At 43.5% G+C, this 21,047-nt stretch overlaps 1 protein-coding gene across 1 annotated transcript; it reads left to right on the top strand.

Annotated features, from left to right (window-relative positions):
* Positions 1-702: 702 nt before the first annotated feature.
* On the top strand, positions 703-7,935 carry LOC150057392 (putative butyrophilin-like protein 10). The gene is made up of 5 exons (XM_090339995.1): positions 703-787; positions 953-1,306; positions 2,425-2,706; positions 3,967-4,173; positions 7,340-7,935. The coding sequence occupies exons 1-5, from the start codon at positions 703-705 to the stop codon at positions 7,933-7,935; spliced, it is 1,524 nt and encodes a 507-aa protein (XP_090196121.1).
* Positions 7,936-21,047: the final 13,112 nt, after the last annotated feature.

Consider the following 21,047-nt stretch of genomic DNA (forward strand, 5'->3'; position numbering starts at 1 on the left):
TTTCTAGGAAGCTGGCTTCCAGACTCAGAGAGAGGTGCGTATTTTCTACTTTAACAGAAATCATTGAAGTTTTTCCCTCTCTTTACTCTCTCTTCATGCTCAAGAGGCTTTCCCAGGAGAGAAGAATAAAAGATGGCAAAGAAAGCTTTGCCAATGTAACCCTCTTTGTCCATATCAATGCCAGCCCATGTGAAGCTGTGCTGGGGGGAAATCTCCTCCCTCAGGCTAACATCCCTGTTTCCAAAAACTTTCTCGTCAGAGTTTACGATAGCTATTAAAGACTGCTGAGTGTCTTTGCATGCCCATCTGGGCATGGTCCAGAGAGGAGCTGCTCCCACTGCACACTCTACATTGTGGAAATCATTTCTGGAAAGCAGTGGATATGACACTGTTTTTCCAGAGCTTGGGTTGTCTCCCTAGCAAAGACTCAAGAGACTGGTGAAAACCTTTATGTGGGCAGGCAAGAAAACAAACCCCATTATAGCCAAAGATGTCCCTGTGGAGTTTTGTGGACTGTGAAGGGACGCCGTCTCAGGCAGAAGGCTTCTCTCTTCACTGTGATTAGTAACTTGATATGAGTGTAAATGAATGTCTTTTCTCTCTCAAGGTCATCTTTCCCTTACTCCTTCCTATTAGAGAGTTCTGGTGGTGTCTTCTCACCCACCATGTCTGAGGTATGTCCCATCTGTGTTTCCAATAGAAATGGCAAAGCCCCACCGTGGAGATGCCTCTCTACCAAGCTGCTTCCTTACGCTCCTCTTCCTGCAGATCCTGCCCACTGGCTATGGTAGGACATCCCCTGCCCCTCGGGAGACTGCCTAGCTAAGAAGGGACATGCCCAGAGCTGAGTTGAGCTAAAGGCTCCAATAGGGCTTGTAGAACCCTCACACCCTCTAAGACAAATTTTCCCACTCCTGGCCTAACCCAATTCTTTTGGATCCGTCTCTCTTAGGAAAAGCCGATTTCTATATCCTTGGGCCTCAAGAGCCTCTTTTGGCAATAGTGGGGGAAGACATTGAGTTGCCATGCAGACTGTCCCCTAACATCAGTGCAGAGGGTATGGAGCTGAGATGGTACAGGGAGCAGCCCTCCCCAGCCGTGCATGTGCACAAGAATGGGGGAGACGTAGACGAAGAGCAGATGTTGGAGTACCGGGGCAGGACAACTTTTGTGAGTGACAACATAGACTGGGGTGATGCCACCGTGAAGCTACATAATGTCACCGTGTTTGATAATGGGACCTATCATTGCCTCTTCAAGGAACACACATCTTACAGCAACGCCACCTTGTGGCTGAAGGTGGCAGGTGAGGACCCAGGCCCGAGTCTTCTGGTCCACTCAGAGCTTGGCTCACAGTATAGATCCCAATCCAGGCTGTGGCCTCGTGGCTCAGAGCTCTAAGGCTGGAGAACTTTTCAGGCAAATCCAGCTTCCCACAAGTTCTGTACATTGCATGTCTCCCCAATAATCTGAATGCACACCTATGTTCTAATCTTCCTCCTTTTATTGTAGCTAAAAAGAAGGAATATGGAAGAGAAGAGAAAGAGACTGAGAGACAGAGACAGACAGAGAGACTAAGACAGAGAGAGACAGAAAGGCAGAAACAGGGACAAAGAAATAGAGAAACAGAGCCAGACAGAGACAGCCGAACAGAATCAGATGAATGGGAAGACAAAGGTGGGAAGACAGAGAGAAACAAAAAGAAAGAGAATGAGGAAGGGACAAAGAATAAGAAAATGAGACAGAGAGAAAGATAGCAAGAAGACAAAAAGGATAAAACAGACAGAAAGATAAAGGAGCAGACAGAGTGGAAGAGAGAAAGGCAGAGGCAGAGACTGAAACAAAGAAGGAGAGACAGCAGTAGGAAACATGACAAGAATATGGGGCAAAAGGAAAAAGTAAAGAAGTTTTCCTACATGACTCAGAGTTTGGTTTTTGGTCCCACTAATCTGGTTCTTTTCTATCAATTAGAGTGTGACAGGAAATTTGCTCAATCTTCCTGAACATTTTCTAATTTGTTTTATTTTTATCTAGATGATAAAGGAACTGCTTTAGAGATGCAGTTATTAGACATGATACACAGTTAGTGGAAATATGCTAGCACTACACTGGGCACTGGTGGTTTACACCTGTAATCCTACTTAGGAAGCTGAGATCTGATGATTAAAGTTCAAAACCTGCCCAGGCAGGAAAGTCTGTGAGACTCTTATCTCCAATTAAGTAGCAAAATGTCAGAAACAGAGCTGTGGCTCAAGTGGTAGAACCCTAGCCTTGAGCACAAAAAATACCCATTCCCCCCCACACACACACACCACAAGCACAAACATATCACACATACATTGCTAACACCTACTAAAAACTTTTAAGCTTTCTGTTTTTTAAAGGGCTACAAAAGTCTGATCTGATTGGCATCTCTTTCTGCAGGACTTGGCTCAGCTCCCCAAATCCGCATGATTGACAAGCATGACAAAGGTATCTGGGCAGAGTGCACCTCAACAGGCTGGTACCCAGAGCCCTGGGTAGAGTGGAGGGACCTCAGAGGACAGATAATACCTGCTGTGACCCATTTCTCGGTCTCAGCCACCACAGGCCTCTTCATTGTGGTGTCTACTGTGGCCCCCCAGGATGGGGCTATAGAGGGCTTGACTTGCTCCATCTCCAACCCTCTCCTCTCTGAGAGTAAGGTAGCTGAGAGACTCCTGCCCTGTGAGTATTCTGTTCCATTCTCTTTTCAAATTCTCTGAGCACAGGTACCCATGACCCTTGACTCCAGGGACACTGGGAGATTGTTGCATGTCTTGAAGTAGCAGGGGATGGTTGGGGGGGGGGTCCCTGTCCACAGCTCTGATGGGGACTCAGGGTGACACACAGTTTGGATATTGATTTCTGAGATGGGACAGAGATAGGGATGCTTTACATTTCTGAAGGAACAAGACAGGTGTGCTTCAACAGTGATTTTTCTGGACTTCTTTTGCTCTTAAAACATATAATATATTGGGTGGGCTTTGTTCTTGTCAGTTGTGTAATTTTGAACTCAAGGCCTAGGAGTGGTCCCTAAGCTCTTTTGCTCAAGGCTATAGCTCTACCACTTTGAGCCACAGCCCCACTTCTGGTTTTTGAGTGGTTCACTGGAGATAAAAATGTCATGGAGACTTTTCTGCCTGGGCTAGTTTCCAACAGAGATCCTCAGATCTCAGCCTTCTGAATAGCTAGAATTACAGGCATGAGCTACCAGTACCTGGCAATAGGCTACGCTTGACCAGAAATTACATATACACATGAGAGTTGGAGATAGATGCTTTTTTCAGTATAAAAGTCCTGAGCCAAAGTTGAGCACTGGTGGCTGATGCCTCTAATCCTAGCTGCTCAGAAAGCTGGACTCTGAGAATCATATCCCAGACAGGAAATGGTGGTTCAAGTGGTAGGACTCTAGCCTTGAACAAAATAGCTCAGAGACAGTACATATCTAGTACATTCTCTGTCTCTCTCTATATACCCAATCTCTTAGTCCATTCTGATGCTGCAATACATACTTTAGTCTGGGTGGCTATTAAATCATATGCCTCAGGCCTAGATGCTAGAAGTCCAAGGTCAAGGTCAAGGTAAAGGGGTAGCAGATACTGTGTCTGGTGAGGGCTATTTCACTACATCCTTACATGGAGCTCTCTGAAATCCCTCTTATAAGGGCTCCAATCCTATCCATGAGACTCCACCCCACATGACTATATCACAACTCAAGGGCCCACTTCCTAATCCCCCAGCTCATGGATTAGGATTTTAGTATGTGAATTGTGGAGATGAACATAAATATCCAAAATATAGTGCCATATATTATAACCTTTCTATGCTTTTCTGAGCCTTTTCAGACTAGTTTGTAATCATGATGTCTTTTAACCTGTCCATCTTGTAGTGTGTATGTACTAAGATAGGAAGATGCCCTCTCACCTACTCCCTTTTTTTTTTTAGCTTCCTTCTCCAGCCATCTGTTCATGGAATGGAGACTAGTTCTGCCTTTGACCTTCATTTCACTGGGACTTTTAATGGCTGGAATCATCTGTCTCTTTAAAAAACATCAGAGAGAACAGCATAGAACCCAGCTGGAAAAAGAGGCAGAGCAAGGAGCCGAGGATCAGCAGCAGCAAACCAGCGAGGCTGAGGCCAAGCCATTCCATGGTGAGTAGAGATCTGTAAGACAGGTTCTGTCCCCTCCAACTACAGACCTGGATGCCAAGCCCTCAGCTGAGATTTTGCCTTTATATCCTTAAAGACAGTAGGGAGTTTATGTGTAGAATTGGCCAAATATCATCTATCCAGTGAGAACCTTTTATCTCTGAGAGATCTATTGGTTGGTTATTCATTAGTTAATTCTGGGCAGGCTGGTTGACCTTCTGTTTGAATAAAAGGAAAAGGAAGAGGAAAAAGAATAGTCCAGAATGTATGTACGTATGTATGTGTGTATGTATGTATGTATGCATGCATGCATGCATGTATATGCATATGAGTTGTATGCATGTGTGTTTAGGCATACAACTGTCCATGCATACATGCGTGGGTCCATGTGTATATCTTTGCGATCTGTGCATGAATATGCATATACATGTGTGTTCAAGCATTTCATGAATTGCGTGTGCATCAATATGTTTGTATATATATGTGTGCAAGGGTTGATGTGAATGCATGCCTGTGTGTGTATATGTACAAGTGTGTGTATGTGTGCATGAAGGGTACACATGCATATCTGTTCATGTGTGTTGAAGAGGTATGTGTCTATTCCAGAGAGCAGTAATGTGGGATCAAATGCCACATTCTAACCAAAGTCAAATATTATTTTTTTCTGGGAGACTTTGGTTCCTTCTTTATTTTTGAGCCTTGGAGAGAAAAGCAGTGAGAGGCTATAACAGCCACCCTCTTGCATGTGGAAGAGATCAAAGGGGTGTGAGAAGACTGGAAGGTGCCATTATGCGTGGTGGACATGTCTGTGGCTCTCCACCTGTGGACACAATCTCATCAGCATGAAATGTAGCAAAGAACTGTTTAGGAAAGGCTGCCAAATGCCCAGAAAGGCAAAGCTGCCCATGCTTGAGAAAGAGCAGGCAGAGCACTAAGAAGGACACTTGGTGAATCTGAATGAATTCTGTAGAAGTATAATGGTTACTAATTAGTATTGTAGCAATATTAAGTTTATGTGTTTGATCATTGCATTATGTTTATGGAAGATGTCTGTATTTTAACACAATTTTGGCAACTTTTGATAAGTTAAGCTGCTTTTCAATGGATACATAACTACATATACATGTTGCATACCATAATTGTGCATGATAATATATAATATGATGACTCATATCTGAAGGATATTAGCATTCTCATCTCCTCAAATGCATATAATTTTCTATGTGTTGGAAAACTTCAGAATGGTGTTTTCAAATGAAAACATGTATTTTCTTTTGTGTGTATGTATGTGTGCTAGTACTGGGGATTGCACTCAGGGCCATATGTTATTGCTTGGCTTATTTTGCTCAAGGCTATCATGCAACCACTTGAGCCACAACTCCAATTCTAGAATTTTTCTGGCTTATTGGAAATAAGAGTCTCTCAGATTTGTCTGCCTGGCCCAGCTTTACACTTCAGTCCTCAGATCTAGGCTTCTGAGTAGCTAGGATTCCAGGTGTGAGCCACTGACACCCAGGTATGAATTCATATTTTCTTAAATGATAAGAAAGTTTGGAATTGGAGGAAATATAAGGAGTTGTTTAATTCTTCAGTGTGGGATGAGGTAGACATGAACTTCATGTATAGTCAGAGTGATTCTATGGCACTGCTTAGACTCAACAGAGAAGGGACATTGTTGGGTAGCCAGGGAGAAGACGGTGGACTCTTGAGAACAGAAGATGGTGGATCCTACTAAGTCAAGCTGATGAGGATGCACTTTCAGAAAATGATGAATTTTCAGGATTGTCATCAGAGGCCCAAGTAAGCAATAGCATGCAGAACTTCGGAAGCAAGGAGGATCACTGACCAGTGCTGAGAGCAATTGCAAGAGGACTTCAGAATGGAGGCTGGACCACATGTCGTAGAAGGATGGATCAGGGCATGTGAGGAACAGATAAAGAACTTTCTTGCCAATGTGGACTATTCCAGAAGATGTTTGTCTCTGTATCTTCAGGGATGGAATATTCTTAGAGTTTTGCACATGAAATTGTTAACTCCACAACTGTTGGGTAGGCCGTGGTCCTATTAGCTTCAACAGTCAGCCTCTGTCTCTGTCATATTTATGTCTTTCTTTTCTCTTTTCTTTCCTTCCCTACTTCCTACCTTCCTTTCTTCCTCCCCCTCCCACCTCTTTCTTTCTTTCTATTGTGCTGGTGCTGGAATTGTGACCTGGTTGTTTGAAAATAAGCATCTTATGGACTTTTCTGTCTAGACGGGCCTTGATCTTTGATCCAGAATAACTCGGATTACAGGCATGAGCCACCAGTACCTGGTGCTTTTTGTTGTTGGTGGTCTGGGCCTGGGCATTGTCCCTGAGCTCTTCAGCTCAAGGCTACTGCCCTACCCCTGGGGGCACAGCACCACTTCAGGTTTTCTAGTGGTTAATTGGAGATAAGAGTCTTACGGACTTTAGTTTTCAGGTTGGTTTTGAATCTCAATCCTCAGATTTCAGCCTCCTGAGTAGCTAGGATTACAGATGTGAGCCACCATGCCTGGCTTCTTTTCTTTTTTTGCAATATGGTGTTTGAACTCAGAACCTTGTTCTGTCTGGATTTTGCTTGCTCAGCTGGTAGCTCTACCACTAGAACTATACCTCCAGCTCTGCTTTTTGCTGGTTATTTTAACAACTTTTCTTCCTAGGTTAGCCTCAGATTATGATCTTCTGTATCTCAATCTCCTAAGTACCTAAGATTCTAGGTGTGTGCCACTGGTGCCCAACTTCTGGCCAAGTATTTCCGTTTGTCTGTCTGTCTTAGTAGTCTGTCACTGAGTAGCTCTGCCTCGATCTCTCTGACAGTCTGTCTCTCACTGGATCTCTCCTATCTCTCAGTTTCTTTGTCTCTCTGCCTCCGGCTCTGCCTCTCAAACTCAGAGTGCTTCAGTGCACACATTGGGAGGTGACCCAGTCATTCCAAGCTGGCTGACATGTTCGCACATCCTAGGAACCCTCAGCCTACTTCTCAGCTTGGCTTGTCCCCCTACTCAGGGAAAATCCATTTGGATGGGTTCCAGACGCAGAACATATGGACAGTAAGGGGTTTGTTTCTAGAGATATGTATGGTAGGCACACCCTGTTAGGTTCTGTAATCCATGTGGGACACAGCAGCCTGATGCTCTCCTTTTTCCACAGTGAGCCCAACCCTGGACCCTGACACTGCCAACTCCAAACTCTTGGTGTCTGAGGATCACAAGAGTGTGAAGCGGCTGCTCTTTGAACAGGACCTGCCTCCTAACCCCAGGAGATTCGACCAGGACCCTTGTGTCCTAGCCCAAGAGCGATTCTGGACAGGAAGATACTACTGGGAAGTTGAAGTGGGGAGCAGAAAGGCCTGGATTGTGGGGGTGTGTGTGGAGAGTTTAGACAGAGAAGGAAGAATCCCTAAGTCCCCCCGACATGGCCTCTGGGCAGTAGAGTTTTACAAAAAGAAATTCTGGGCTCTTTCCTATCCCAGGACTCGCCTCCATCCTCCTGAGCCCTTCCAGCAGGTGGGGGTTTTCCTGGACTGTGACGAGAGGGAGATCGCCTTCTACAATGTGACCCAGGCTGCTCTGGTTTATAAATTCTCCAGGCTATCCTTTTCTGGCCCCCTACGGCCATTTTTCTGCCTCTGGACCCATGATTCTAGCCCCTTGACCCTCTGCCCAGTAGCCAGAGAGACCCAGGAAGACCCTGGCTCCCCACCTGGGTGGGCTCTGATTGCTCCTGGGGACTCTTGGGCTGCTTAGGAGAGAGCAGTACCCTCTCTTCATGCCTGCCTCCTGCTGATATTTATTACAGTTTTATGTAAAATTATGGCCAGGGACCAGCTACTGGTGGTTCATGCCTATAATTCTAGCTACTCAGGAGAAGCTATATGATGATCAAGGTTCAAAGCCATCCCAGGAAGATAAGTCCAGCAAAATTCTGGAAGTGGGGACATGGCTCAAGTGGCAGAAGTGAGCAAAAAAGCCCAGCACTGGCAACAAAAAGTAAAAATAAAGAAAAAAATTCATGACCATGAATCAAAAGCTGAATTGTGCCCTAACACAAAATAAATGTACTAAAATCCTGTCTCCTAGGATTTCCAAATATGGCCGTATTTGGCGATGGGGCCTTTAAAGAGGAAAATAAGGTAAAATGTATTTGAGGTGGACTCTAATTGCAAAAGGTTGTTCTTTTTTTTCTTCTTTTTGTTTTTTGTTTTTGCTCATTCTGGGCTTGAACTCAGGGCCTGAGCACTGTCCTTGGGCTTTCTCAAGGCTAGAGCTCTACCACTTGAGCCACAGAACCATTTCTGGGCTTTTTTCTATGTATGTGGTGCCAAGAAATCAAACCCGAGTCTTTGTGCATGCTAGGCAAGCATTCTACCACCAGGCCAAACCCCTGGTCCCCAAAGGTTGTTATTATCAGAAGAGATCAGGACACAGGGAAGACCCTGTGAGGACTCAGAGGGATGCCAGGCCAGCCAAGGAGTGTGGCCTCAGAAAAAAACCAACTCAGCAAAACCTTGAACTCCCACTTCCAGTCTCCAGTGCTGTGAAAAAGTAATATTCTATTGAGTGAGTCTCCCATGAGGTAGTTTTTGTTATGAGTAAAACTATATACTAATAAGCTCACCATAGGGTTATTTTTGACATATACTTGGATGCACATGTAAAACATACAGCTCAGTATAGGACACAGACTAGTTACATAGTAAATGGCAGTCCTCTCCCTCCTTCCTCTTCCTTCATCATTCTTGGTTATTTCTATCCTTTGGTCTCTCTGCTTTTTCTCCCTTTAATTCTTCTTCCTCTCCTTCCATTCTCTCATCTCTCCTCTATCTCCTTTACTATCCCCTTCCCCTCCTCCTATCTTGAATCTCTGTTTTAACTCAAATTTCTCTCTCCCTCCTCCACCGCAACAGGCCAGCACAGGCCATGCAAAAGCCAAGCTGAAGATCCCAGAATTTCTAGTCTTCTCCTTAGCATTAGGTTTAAGTTCAGTCTTCAGACAGAAACCCCAAAAGCAGTTGGAGAGAACAGACTACAAGTGAATGCTGAAGAATCGAGAATATAAGAGCAAAAGAAATGGCTCTCCACCACCAAAAACACTTCCATCCCCATGGCTGAGGGCAGAGGGGAGGTCAGATAGAAAGCCCAGGTGAAGGGTGCTAAAAAGGGCACTCCAAGTGGCCAGATCCACAGTGCTGGGAAAATGTAATCTGTCAGGTGCTTTGAGGATGACAGTCTCTACTATCCCTCCACTTTAACTGCCTCTTACTCTTCCAAGAACTCATGGGAATCAGTTTATGTAAGTTTTGTGGAGCCCTGGCTCCTATTCCAGGAAGACTTCAGCTTACATGCTCTTCAGGTTACATGCTCTGGAGCTGCCAGCTCTGAAATCAAGATGTCATCAGAGTGGATTTCTCCTGGAGGATGGAAAGAGACCACCATGTGACGGTCTTCTCTGTCTCTCTGTTCAAAATCTCCCTAACCTTTCTCTTAAAGTGACTTTATTCTTAAGGCCCACCTTACCAGCGGGGGATCCTGTCCTGAGGAGCTATACCTAAATTACAATTGAAAAGATTTTTTTTCAAATAAGATACCATGCACAGGTATTTGTAGGGACTATTTCTGGATACCAGTACTGGCTGAATGGATCACCCTTCTAGGCTAGCAGTCCTTACATGTGTGTGTGGGAATGATGAATTCCTCATACAGAAATGAGGAACTTCTAGAATTCCAGGCACATACTCAACATCACAAATGTGGTTAGCTAGTAGGGTGGACACCAGTGACCCCCTAAGTTGAACTGTGAAGGACTAGGACTATAAAGTACTAGATAGAGATTAGACAGAAAATTCTACCCTTGTCATCTCCAAATTATTGTGAAGGTAGGTAGGTAGAGATGGATAGATACTTACTTTTTTTTTCTTTGCCCTTTTTATTAATGTGATAGTTATATGTAACGATTGTGTGTGTGTGTGTGTGTGTGTGTGTGTGTGTGTGTGTGCTGGTGCTGGTGGTGATGCCGGTACTTAAACTCAGGTCCTGGGCACTGGCCCTGAGCTTCTTTTGTTCGAGGCTCATGCTCCACCATTTGAGCCACAGGGCTACTTCCAGCTTTGGGGGGGGGGGGCATAGTTTATTGGCAATAAGAGTCTTGCAGACAACATTCCTGTTGGGATTGTCTCTGAACTAGAATCCATAGATCTCAGCCTCCTGTGTAGCTATGGGTGTGAGCCAGTGGCTCACCAGCCCGGTAGGGGTCATTGCACATTGTAACAACACTATCAACAAATTAGATGTTTCCTCAAAATCTGTTGGAATTTGAAGCCTGTCCCCTGTCCCCACCCTCAGAATCCATTGACTTACTGTTTATTTTATCACTCCTTGTTCTTAATCCGGAATAAGTCCATGTAAATTCAGGGACATTGCTGACCTTCCTGAGTTTTACTTCATACATCTTCATAAAGACTTTGTGCTTATTGGCCACTCATCACCCTCTGCAAGCATATGCCCATTTCTTTGTTATTTTTTTATGATTGGATTATAAGAATTTTTATGTGCTCTAGATATAAGCCTTTTATTGAACATGGATTTTTTTTACTAAGTTTTGTCAAGCCATAGCTTTCTTTCCTTTTTATTTTCTTCATTATAGGAAGTTATGGGTCAGGGTGAAGACAGAAACTTCTATTTATAAAATGAAAAAGCTCCAGAGAGGCCTAATGTACTGCATAGCAACTCTAGTTAATAGTAAGGTATTAAAATTGTCAAGAGAATTTTGTTTTGCGGGAATGTTTTTGCTGCTGGTCCTGGGCTTGGGCCTGGGCATGGTCCTTTAGATTCTTTTGCTCATGCCTAGAGCTCGACCACTTGAGCCACAGCTCCACTTGCTTTTTTTTTTTTCCTTTTCAGTTAATTTACTTTATTGTTATTATGAAGGTGATATACAGAGGGCTAACAATTACATGAATCAGGTAATGAATGCATTTCCTTTTGTACAGTGCCTTCTGTTCCCTCATTTTCAGATGTTTTGGTAGCTTAGTGGAGCTAAGAGTCTCAAGACTTTGCTGCCCTGACTGGCTTCTCAGCCTCTGGAGAAGCTAGGATTACAGGCATGAGCCATCAGCACCCAGCTGCCAAGAGAGTAAGCTTAAGTATTTTCCCTACCAAAATAATAATAAAAATATAATAATAATAATGTAGCTTGTTATCATCATTTCACAATATGTATTTGTAAGAATTCATTTTGTTGTGCTACATAAATGCCTACAATTTTCCTTGCCAATTATAAATCAATAAGTTTGGAAAAGGAAAATAAAGTACAATAGACAGAGGAGAAAAAGGCCAAGTCCTTTGGTCCTGTTTTTGTATTCCTGTTATGATAGCTGTTTTGGGTATCCTGCTTAGGAATTTATCACAGTCAATGTCCCATCTAAGTCTGCGATGGTTGTCCCTTTTATATTTAGGCCATTTTATATTTTGACTTGATTCTCATGTCATATAAGGTAAAAATTGAAGCTTCTCAAGGGTAGGGTGGTAGCCTTGGGCTGAAGAGCTCAGGGACAGCACCCAGACCGAGTTCAAGTCCTATAACCTTCCCCCCACACACAAAAATGAAGCTTCTCTTTTATTAAAAATATACCCATGCAGTTCTGTCAGAACCATTTGTTGGAAAGATTGTATTTGATAAATAGGAGGTGATGAATTTAAATTTTGTGTTTTGAGATTGCCATCAATTGAGCTTCACTCACACTTGTAAGCAATAATACAGTCATTTTTATATCCTTTGACATCCTGCAAAATTACAGTATAAAGCTACAGTGGAAATGTTGACATTTTGCTTGTTAAGATCTCTCACATTTTTCCTTTATGAAGATTGTTTTGGACAGTTAATATATACTTTAAAAAATGACAGAATCCTGTGATGGTAGTTCATGCCTGTAATCTTAACTACTCAGAGCCTAAGATCTGAAGATCCTGGTTTGAAGCCACCCAGGCAGACAAATCCAAGATATTCTCACCTCCAATGAGCCAGTCAAACAGCTAGAAGGGGGCCAGGAGTTTGGCCTAGTGGTAGAGTGCTTGCCTAGCATGCACAAGAACCCAAGTTTGATTCCTCGGTACCACATATGTAGAAAAAAGCCAGGAATGGTGCTGTGGCTCAAGTGATAGAGCTCTAGCCTTGAGAAAGCCCAAGGACAGTGCCCAGGCCCTGAGTTCAAGGCCCAGGATTGGCAATAAAGTAATTAATTAATTAATTTAAAAAAAAACAGCTAGAAGGGAAAGTGTGGCTCAAGTGGTGGAGTGCCAGCCTGGAGTAAAATGGGTAAAGGAAAGTATGAGGCCTTGAGTTAAAGCCTCCATACACACACACACAGAATGAATGAGAATAACTATGATCAAAGTACTTTATATTCACATAGGAAAGTAGAACAAAAAGATGTTGAAATTGTTTAATAAAAAGAGATAAGGAAAGGTGATTGAGAAGGTGGCTCATGGGGTACATTAACATGTAAGTTCAGCAATGTCATAATGGAACCCTTTTTAAACAACCAATGTATGCCAATAAAAAAAATCTTAATGGAAAAACTGTTCAGAACACTTGAGATTCATAATAGAAGAAAACATGGATTTGCTATCTATTCTACTTCCCTGCCCCCACCTCACCCCTCATGTACACAGCCTTCCATTCAGCAACACCCCCAGTAGAGAATACATTTGTTACAATTAAGGAACCTACTTTTGTCATTCCCATCTGAAACAGAGTTCACAGCTAATGTTGGACATTTAGTTATAACATGCTACAGTGTTACACAAAAGTGTCCACTTTTTCCTACTTGTCTTTCTTATGCCACTAGCCTAAGCAACCATTTAACATTTTCATTGTCTCCATGTAGAATGTCCTAGGGTGGGAATCATAGTTTGAGTAGTTGCATGTAGGCTTTTCATATGGGCTTCTAATTCTTAGAAGTATGCATTTCATTCTGTTCCATGTCTTTACATGGCTCTGGAGCTCATTTGTTTTGACCACCATTAGCTGGATGTACTCCCATTTTATCCATTCACCTACTGAAAGACAACTTGCTTGAGCCTGTGAGTAGAATCTTTCTTGCTCCCTATTCCCTTCTGTTATGAGATGGACATCAAGAAGGACTTACCAGATGTCAGGTTCTCCATTGCAGACTTCTTAGCCTTCAGTACTGGTGCTAACCCATCTCTACTCATCACCAGTTTACCCAGTCTCAAGCATTCACTATTAAGTGACTTCACCATTTAAAGTGGCAATGCCTCGGTACCACATATATAAAAAAGCCTAAAGTGGTGCTGTGGCTCAAGTGGTAGAGCTCTAGCCTTGAGAAGGCCCAAGGACAGTGCTTAGGTCCTGAGCTAAAAAACCCAGGACTAACAAAACAAAACAAAAAAAGATGATAATGGATCCAGACAGTAAGTAGTTCCTTTTTCTTCCTGAGGCTGAGGATTGTTGGAGAGCACTTACTGAATGACTTTCCACCTTTGGAATGCTTTCACTGGTGGCTGGCAAAATCACCGGGAAATGCATCTAGGACAGGAACTCATCTCTCAGTGACCACCCATTTCTAACTTGTCAGGGCAGCCAAACAAACCAAAACGTCCACCTCTCTTCTGAGTCTCAGATCCCAGATGTCCAACTATCCCATCAAGGGCATAATTGTACCAACTAATTGTTTTAAGAATTGGAAGTGGAAGAATGAGTGACAGAAAGGGTGAATTTGATCATATTTTTTATGTATGCATGGTAATATCACAATGAACTTCCTTCATATGGCTAATGTATGCTAATAAATTTTTTAAAATTGTATGTGCATATCAAAAGTATGTAATCGTGTGACCCACATTCTGTATAGCACAATCACAATACTGATGACTGAAGTCACTGTGGAATCCAAATTGTTGCATAGTCCCCCAGCAGGCTGCATCTGTTGCTCTTTATCATCTGGACACATCTGGAGCACCCTGTGCCAGCTGCAAGTTAACTGCAATCCCAGTAGTTGGTAAGATCTAGAGAGGGTGTCACCCCTTCTTGGAGACAACTCAGGCAAACTCCTGAGCCTTGGCAAGCCCCAGAGCTGTGTTGGAATCCTCCAGAAATGCCTTCCCCAATCTGGGATACATGAGAAGAAAGAGACTGCCAGCCCTCTGACCACTCGGAATTGTACACTGTGGCAATGACAAAATAGGCTAATGTAATCTCATCTTTTATTTTTTATTTTTTGTCAGTCATGAGGCTTGAACTCTGGGATTGGGCACTGTCCCTGAGCTCTTCACTCTCAAGGCTAGTGCTCTACTACTTGAGTCACAGTGCCACTTCCAGTTTTCTGGAAGTGAATTGGAGATAAGAGTCTCACACTTTCATACCCAGGCTAGCTTTGAACCTCAATCCTCAGATCTCAGCCTCCTGAGTAGGTAGGATTACAGGCACCCAGCTATGTAATTTTATCTTAAAATAAGATAAGGGGCCAGCTCCCTATGAGACTGAGATAGTGAGGACCTCAATGTGAGGCCATCCTTGGACATATCTGAAAAAAAAAAAAAAGCAAGTAGTTCAGGAACACAGCTTGAGTGACACAATGCCTGCTTAGCAAGCTCAAGACTTTGAGTTCAAGTCCCCAGTCCCAGAAAGAGGGGGGAAAGGAGGGTAAGACATGGGAAGGAAGAGAGAACAAGGATTGGCAAGGATAGTCTCTATTATCTGCAGCCTCTAACAGGGACTAGCACCGATACCAGTCCCTGCTGAGGGCCTCATGTGACGAAGAAGCTTTACTTCCGGGATTCCCATAGACACACTTAAAAGAGGGCCATCTCCACTTGGGACCTCATTTTTACGCTTGGGCCAAAGGCTGATCCTGAATCCCTTCAAAACAGCTTTCTCTAGACTGGAAGATAAGCCCCAGAGGTCCCTGACAAGGGATTCACCCAGGTATACATCTCCAACTGCCAGCAAGCAGCAGGGGAGGCGAAACCAGCTGCAGATTCTGGCTGTTTCCAGGCATTTGAGAAAAGGGCACTGATGTGACCTTGTTCCTTTCCTGAGACCTCTCTGCTGTGTCTTTGACCTGAGAAGCTGGCTGTTTCCAAGGTTACAAAGCACTCCTCCTACAAAGAGGAAGAGTAACTACCCAAGGCCATGGGGTGCTGCTTGAGACCAGTGCCACATTCCCAGTGGGAAACTGAGAAGAAATGGCAATGTGTGGGGATTGGCGGATAGCACTGCACAGTCTGAAGGGCAAGTGTCAATGACATTATGCAGATATTTCTTGGCCACCAGGAATGAGGGTTATATAAAAGTTCAAGTCATCAGGAAGAGATTGACAACTAAAATGAAACTTTTCCTTGGGCTGGGTTTGGCCTAGTGGTAGAGTACTTGCTTAGCATGCAGTAAGACCCAGGTTTGATTCCTCGGTATCACATACATAGAAAAAAGCTGGAAGTGGTGCTGAGGCTCAAGTGGTAGAGCTCTAGCCTTGAGAAAGTCCAAGGACAGTGCTCAGGCACTGAGCTCAAGCCCAGGGCTAGAGAAAGGAAGAAAGGGAGGAAGGAAGGAAGGAAGGAAGGAAGGAAGGAAGGAAGGAAGGAAGGAAGGAAGGAAGGAAGGAAGGAAGGAAGAAAGAAAGGAGTACATGGTTCTCACAGGTTAATACTAGGCAGTATTCTGATGACCTTGCTTTTGTTTTTGAGACAAGGTCTCCATGTAACCCAAGCTGACCTCAAACTTCTGATCCTCCAGGCTCAGCCTCCCCTGAACTGGGAAGGCATGTGGGTGTGATTATGCCTGGCCATGAAATGAAAACTTGGAAGTATGCTTTTATCATTTTTAAAATTTTCCAACATCCTTCCCATTCCTTCCCTTTTCATCCAGTTCTGTTCCTTTACTGAAGTCTCACCTGTTATGTTTAGAAATATGCCATTTACTTCGGACATTCCAAACAGTACTGGGACTGCCCAGTGCATTACTTGCTTGTAAACTCTGGATATGGCTGAGTAACTATCTGTACCCCACTCTACTGTTTGGATGGTGAGATTATCACAATGCAGATTGTGGTTTGCTGCGTGTATTTCACCCATAATGCTAGGCATCTGCCTGGGAACAAGATGCCAGATGGGAGGTACTCTAAGTGAGCACATTCCTGAGGTAGAGAGCATATCAGCATGCCTAATCTAGTGCTCCCACACCATATCATTATCTCCCCATGCAGAACACCAACAATCCAGGGTCCTGAGAGCAGTTAGTCCCTTTTAAAGACTACTCAATTTCCTGAGGAAAGGCAGAGATCTCCTAGTGCTGTGGTTAGCTATGACCTTTGTTTGGATAATTATTCCTCCCTCAAGGCAGCAAATCAAAAGGTGTGTATCTCTGTCTTCTAGCTATTTGGAATAAAGTCCTGAAACAATGCCAAAATTAATTATGTTTTAGTATTTCTAGAGTACCACTACTTCTCGATTCTTGAAAATAGAGTAAAACACAAACCAATTTTTCTGCTTTATTTCTAGGATAAATGAAATCATTGTAGCACAAGTTATAATTGTACAAACATAGAATAAGAGCTATAATGTTGAAAGTTGAGTGGTATAGCCCACACCTATAATACCAGCACTTGGAAGACTGATCAAAAATTCAAGGCCACTGGTTACCAGTGCCTCACACCAGTAAATCCTAGCTACTCAAGAGCCTGAGATCTGAGATTTACAGTCTGAAGCCAGCCCAGAAAGGAAAAGTCCATGAGACTCTTATCTCCAAGTAAGAACAAAAACAACAGAAAGCCAAAAGTGGAGCTGTGGCTCAAATGGTTAAGAGTAGCCTTGAGCAAAAACAATTCAGGGACAATGCCCAGATCTGGAGTTTAAGCCCCAGAACTGGCAGAAAAAAAAATAAATGAATATATATATGAATGTGGGCTACATAATGTTATAATGCTGAATGCTACTGCTACTTTTTCTATTAATATTTGGCAATGCTGTTTCTTAGATAAATCAACCTGTAGCCCACAGAGATTGCAAAGCAAACAGAAAGGTTAACATGTGTTCATCAGGGAAAGAAGGGACAAACTGTGAAGGGGGAACATGACAAAGGTGGGGAGCAATTTGCCAACTAAAAAGACATGCAAGAAGCAGCAGGTTGGATGAAGATGGCAAGGGTGGTTTTAAATAGGAAGATAAAAAGTAGCTTGTTGTTCTTCGTTGAGAAGAAACCTAGAGCAAGACTTTCAGAGAATGTTGGCACTCCACCAAGAAGTAAATTATATGCACAGATATAAATACAAGTATGTCCACAGGGTATCTTTGTATGGTTGTAGAACCCTACAAATGTTTCAAATGCCAGACTCTTTATATAAAATGGTAAAAATCTGGGCGCAGTGGCTCATATCTGTAATCTTAGCTACTTAGGAGGCTGAGATCTGAGGATCACAGTTCAAAATCAGCCCAGGCAATAATGTCCACAAGACTCTTATCTCAAATTAACCACCAGAAAACCAGAAGTGGTGTTGTGGCTCAAGGGGTAGGGTGGTAGCCGTGACTTGAAGAGCTCTGGGACAATGCCCAGGCCGAGTTCAAGTCCCAAAACTGATAAAAAAAAAAATTTAAAAAGGCAAAATACTTGTATATAACCTACACATATTTTCCCACATACTTTAAGTCATATCTAGATTATGTAGAATTGGAGCTTTGCTTGGCAGAGCAAGAGTCCATCAAAATGAGAAATGTTACTCAGACAGTACTTTCCTCTGTCCTACTAAAAATCATTGCTGCTGGAAACTGATCACTTATGCCTGTAATCTTAGCTACTCAAGAGGCTAAGATCTGAGAATTGAGGCTTGAAGCCAGTCCAAGCAGGCAAATCCAAGAAACTTTTTTTTTTTTTTTGCCAGTCCTGGGGTTGAACTAGGGGCCTAAGCACTGTCTTTGGACTTTCCTCAAGGCTAGCGCTCTACCACTTGAGCCACAGCATCACTTCTGGCTTTTTCTACATATGTGGTTCCAAGGGAAGCACTCTACCACTAGGCCAAACTACCAGCCCCAAATCCAAGAGACTCTTAACTCCAATTAACCAGAAAAAAAATTATCTGGAAGTGAAGATGTGACTCAGGTAGTGAAAGTGCCAGCCATGAGCAGAAACGCCAACCAAGAGCCTGAAGTCCTGTGCTTAGGCCCCAGCACCATCACCCAATTAAAAAACAAACAAAAAAAAACTTGAACACACATACACACTGAAGTCTGACAGATTTTTCAGCCTCATTATTCTCTTCCTTTGACTTTGTTTCCTTCTTCCCAGCCAGAATAGACTAACAATCCTCAGCTCAAATCTGTAATTGAGTATCCATAACTTCTAAGACGTTGAGGTTTGTTATGCAGGTATGGAGTCATAGACTGTTCTTGCATGAAGAGCTCCCATACAAGAGTACTACATATATATATATATATATATATATATATATATTAATATACTAGGAGAGATGTCTTCTACTCTAGTATTGGCAAATGGATAAAACTGGCTTTGGTGGGAAGACTGAGTTGGGCAGAATCAGCATTTAGTCTTCACAAGTAATGAGATGTCCTGTGTTGCCAGGTTTTCTAGCTAACTCCCATAAGTGGTCTAATTACCGATAGATGAGTTTTGCTCAGGAAAGCATTTTCTCAGGGAAGTCATCTAGTCATCAACTGGCTGGCCAAAGTACCCAGAGGAAATAACGTTCCATACTCTTGCTACAATGTACTCATCCATGTATATCTACACAACAGAAAACAGTACTAAGATACAACCCGCAACTTGGCCCCAGTCCAGTTTGGTGATTATATCTAAAAGGCATAGCAATCACTCTCAGGAGCCAAGTCCACATCCAGAGTTCAGGTACACAACGAATGGTACAAACGCGCAAGGAGTGCAGTTATCAAGAGCTTTCCTCTGGACCATTTTAGATGGTCTGCAAAGAGCTCTGGGTAGCAAGCTCTTAGCCTTGTGGTAGTCCTCATTGGACAGCCAGACACTGGGCAGAATGCCTCCTTCCATGATTGTCCCACAGCTCGTTGCTTATGAAACTCCTAAGTGTCGAAGCAGGCCAGCTGCAGGAGGCAGAATGCCATTCTCATCTCCTCCGCGTATGGTAGCTTGCTTGGACTCAGGAACTTCAAGGTGGTGCTAGCAGCACAGGCAGATGGCAGGGAACTGCAGCCCCAACCTGGCCGAACCTATTTGTGAAGAAGCCAGGTCTCCATGCCAGCATGAGAGGGGTGTGGTTAAGGACAGGGATGGGGAACTGGGGACATCAGAGGGCAAGGCAAGATACTGGAGGAAGGGACTCTACACTGAGCTTTCACAAAGGAAGGTATTCTCCCGAGTTGCAAGCACGCTGGGAGAGCAAAGCCTTTGACCAACTGGAAAAAAAACTTGCCCAACCAAGAGAGGTCTAGGGAGTCACCTCATTTGCATACGCTCCTTATGGAAATAAGTCACTCCTAGGACCAACAGCTGTCTAGGACCCTTGAAAATTCATGTCACTTCTATTGATTGGAAAGAAGAGGGCCTGCTGGCTCAACCCAATTCGAATGTGACTACTGGGGCAAATGCAACTGGCAGAGGAGGGGCTCAAAGGAGAAGTGAATGGTCTCGGAGAAAACGAGATTTAGGTTGCTTACCAAAGAGATGGGGGAGGTAGGCAGGGCAGGAAAGAATGACATTTAGAAAAGGTATGAGGGCCAGCAGCATAGCCTAGTGGTAGAGTGCTCACCTAGCATGCACAGAGCACTAGGTTCGATTCCTTGTACCACATACACAGAAAAAGCCAGAAGTGGCACTGTGGCTCAAGTGGCAGAGCACTAGTCTTGAGCAAAAGAAACTCAGAGACAGTGCTCAGGCCCTGAGTTCAAGCCCCTAGACTGGCAAAAGAAGAAAAAAAAGAGGGGGGGGTTGGCCCTGAGAAGAGCCAGTCTCTTCTGTGGCCAAGTTCACCTACCTACTGTTTGATAACACAACCCCCAGAAAGTCCTATTGTATTAGAGGGTCGATCTGATCTTAGGTGAAGGGTTTTGAGAAAGCTTCTTTCTGCATTTGTGTCTTTTCAAGGGTTACCAAGCTTAAATTAACCAATATGAACATGGCATATACCCTGAACTCTTTTGGCTTTTTACTACCAAGTTTTAAGTGTCTGCCTGGGCTGGCTCAGAATGGAGATTATCTGATTCTGCCTCCTAAATAGCTAGGATTATAGGTATAATCCATCTACCATCAGAGAGGTGCCACTTCAAATCCAAAACATTTATCTTTTCAGAAAAACAGAAACAAAAGAAACTGAGGAGCACTCTCTTAAGGTAAAGAAACATCTTATCTAGCATTTTCATTGACTATTATGTAGAACAAATGTGCAACAAGCATCTTTTGTTCAAGAAAACTTGAAGCCTTGCTTTACAAGTAATGCCATTGTCCCCTGGTTATTGTAGGATCATCCACACAAGAGTAGTGTGCCACTTGCAGTCACTAACCTTCCTTTAAGAACACTCTAGAGGTAGGTGCCAGAACTGGTCTTTGGACTGACCTGCCCAGGAATAGCTGCTTTTGCCATTAGCTGCCCTAAGGGGGAGGCTAAGGACAGAGGGTTTCAGAGCTGTTTCATGGGTCTCAAGCATAGCTGCTTGCTTTAAAGAACAGAAGAGAGGGCTGGGAGTTTGGCCTAGTGGTAGAATGCTTGCCTAGCATGCATGAAGCCCTAGATTTGGTTTCTCCGTACCACATACACAGAAAAGGCTGGAAGTAGTGCTGTGGCTCAAGTGGTAGAGCACCAGCCAAGCACAGAGCCCAGGCCTTTAGTTCAAGTCCCAGGACTGGGGGAGGGAGGGAGAAT

The sequence above is a fragment of the Megascapheus bottae genome, chromosome 10, assembly GCF_031878675.1.
Source record: "Megascapheus bottae isolate mThoBot1 chromosome 10, mThoBot2.hap1, whole genome shotgun sequence".
Classification (NCBI taxonomy): Eukaryota; Metazoa; Chordata; class Mammalia; order Rodentia; family Geomyidae; genus Megascapheus; species Megascapheus bottae.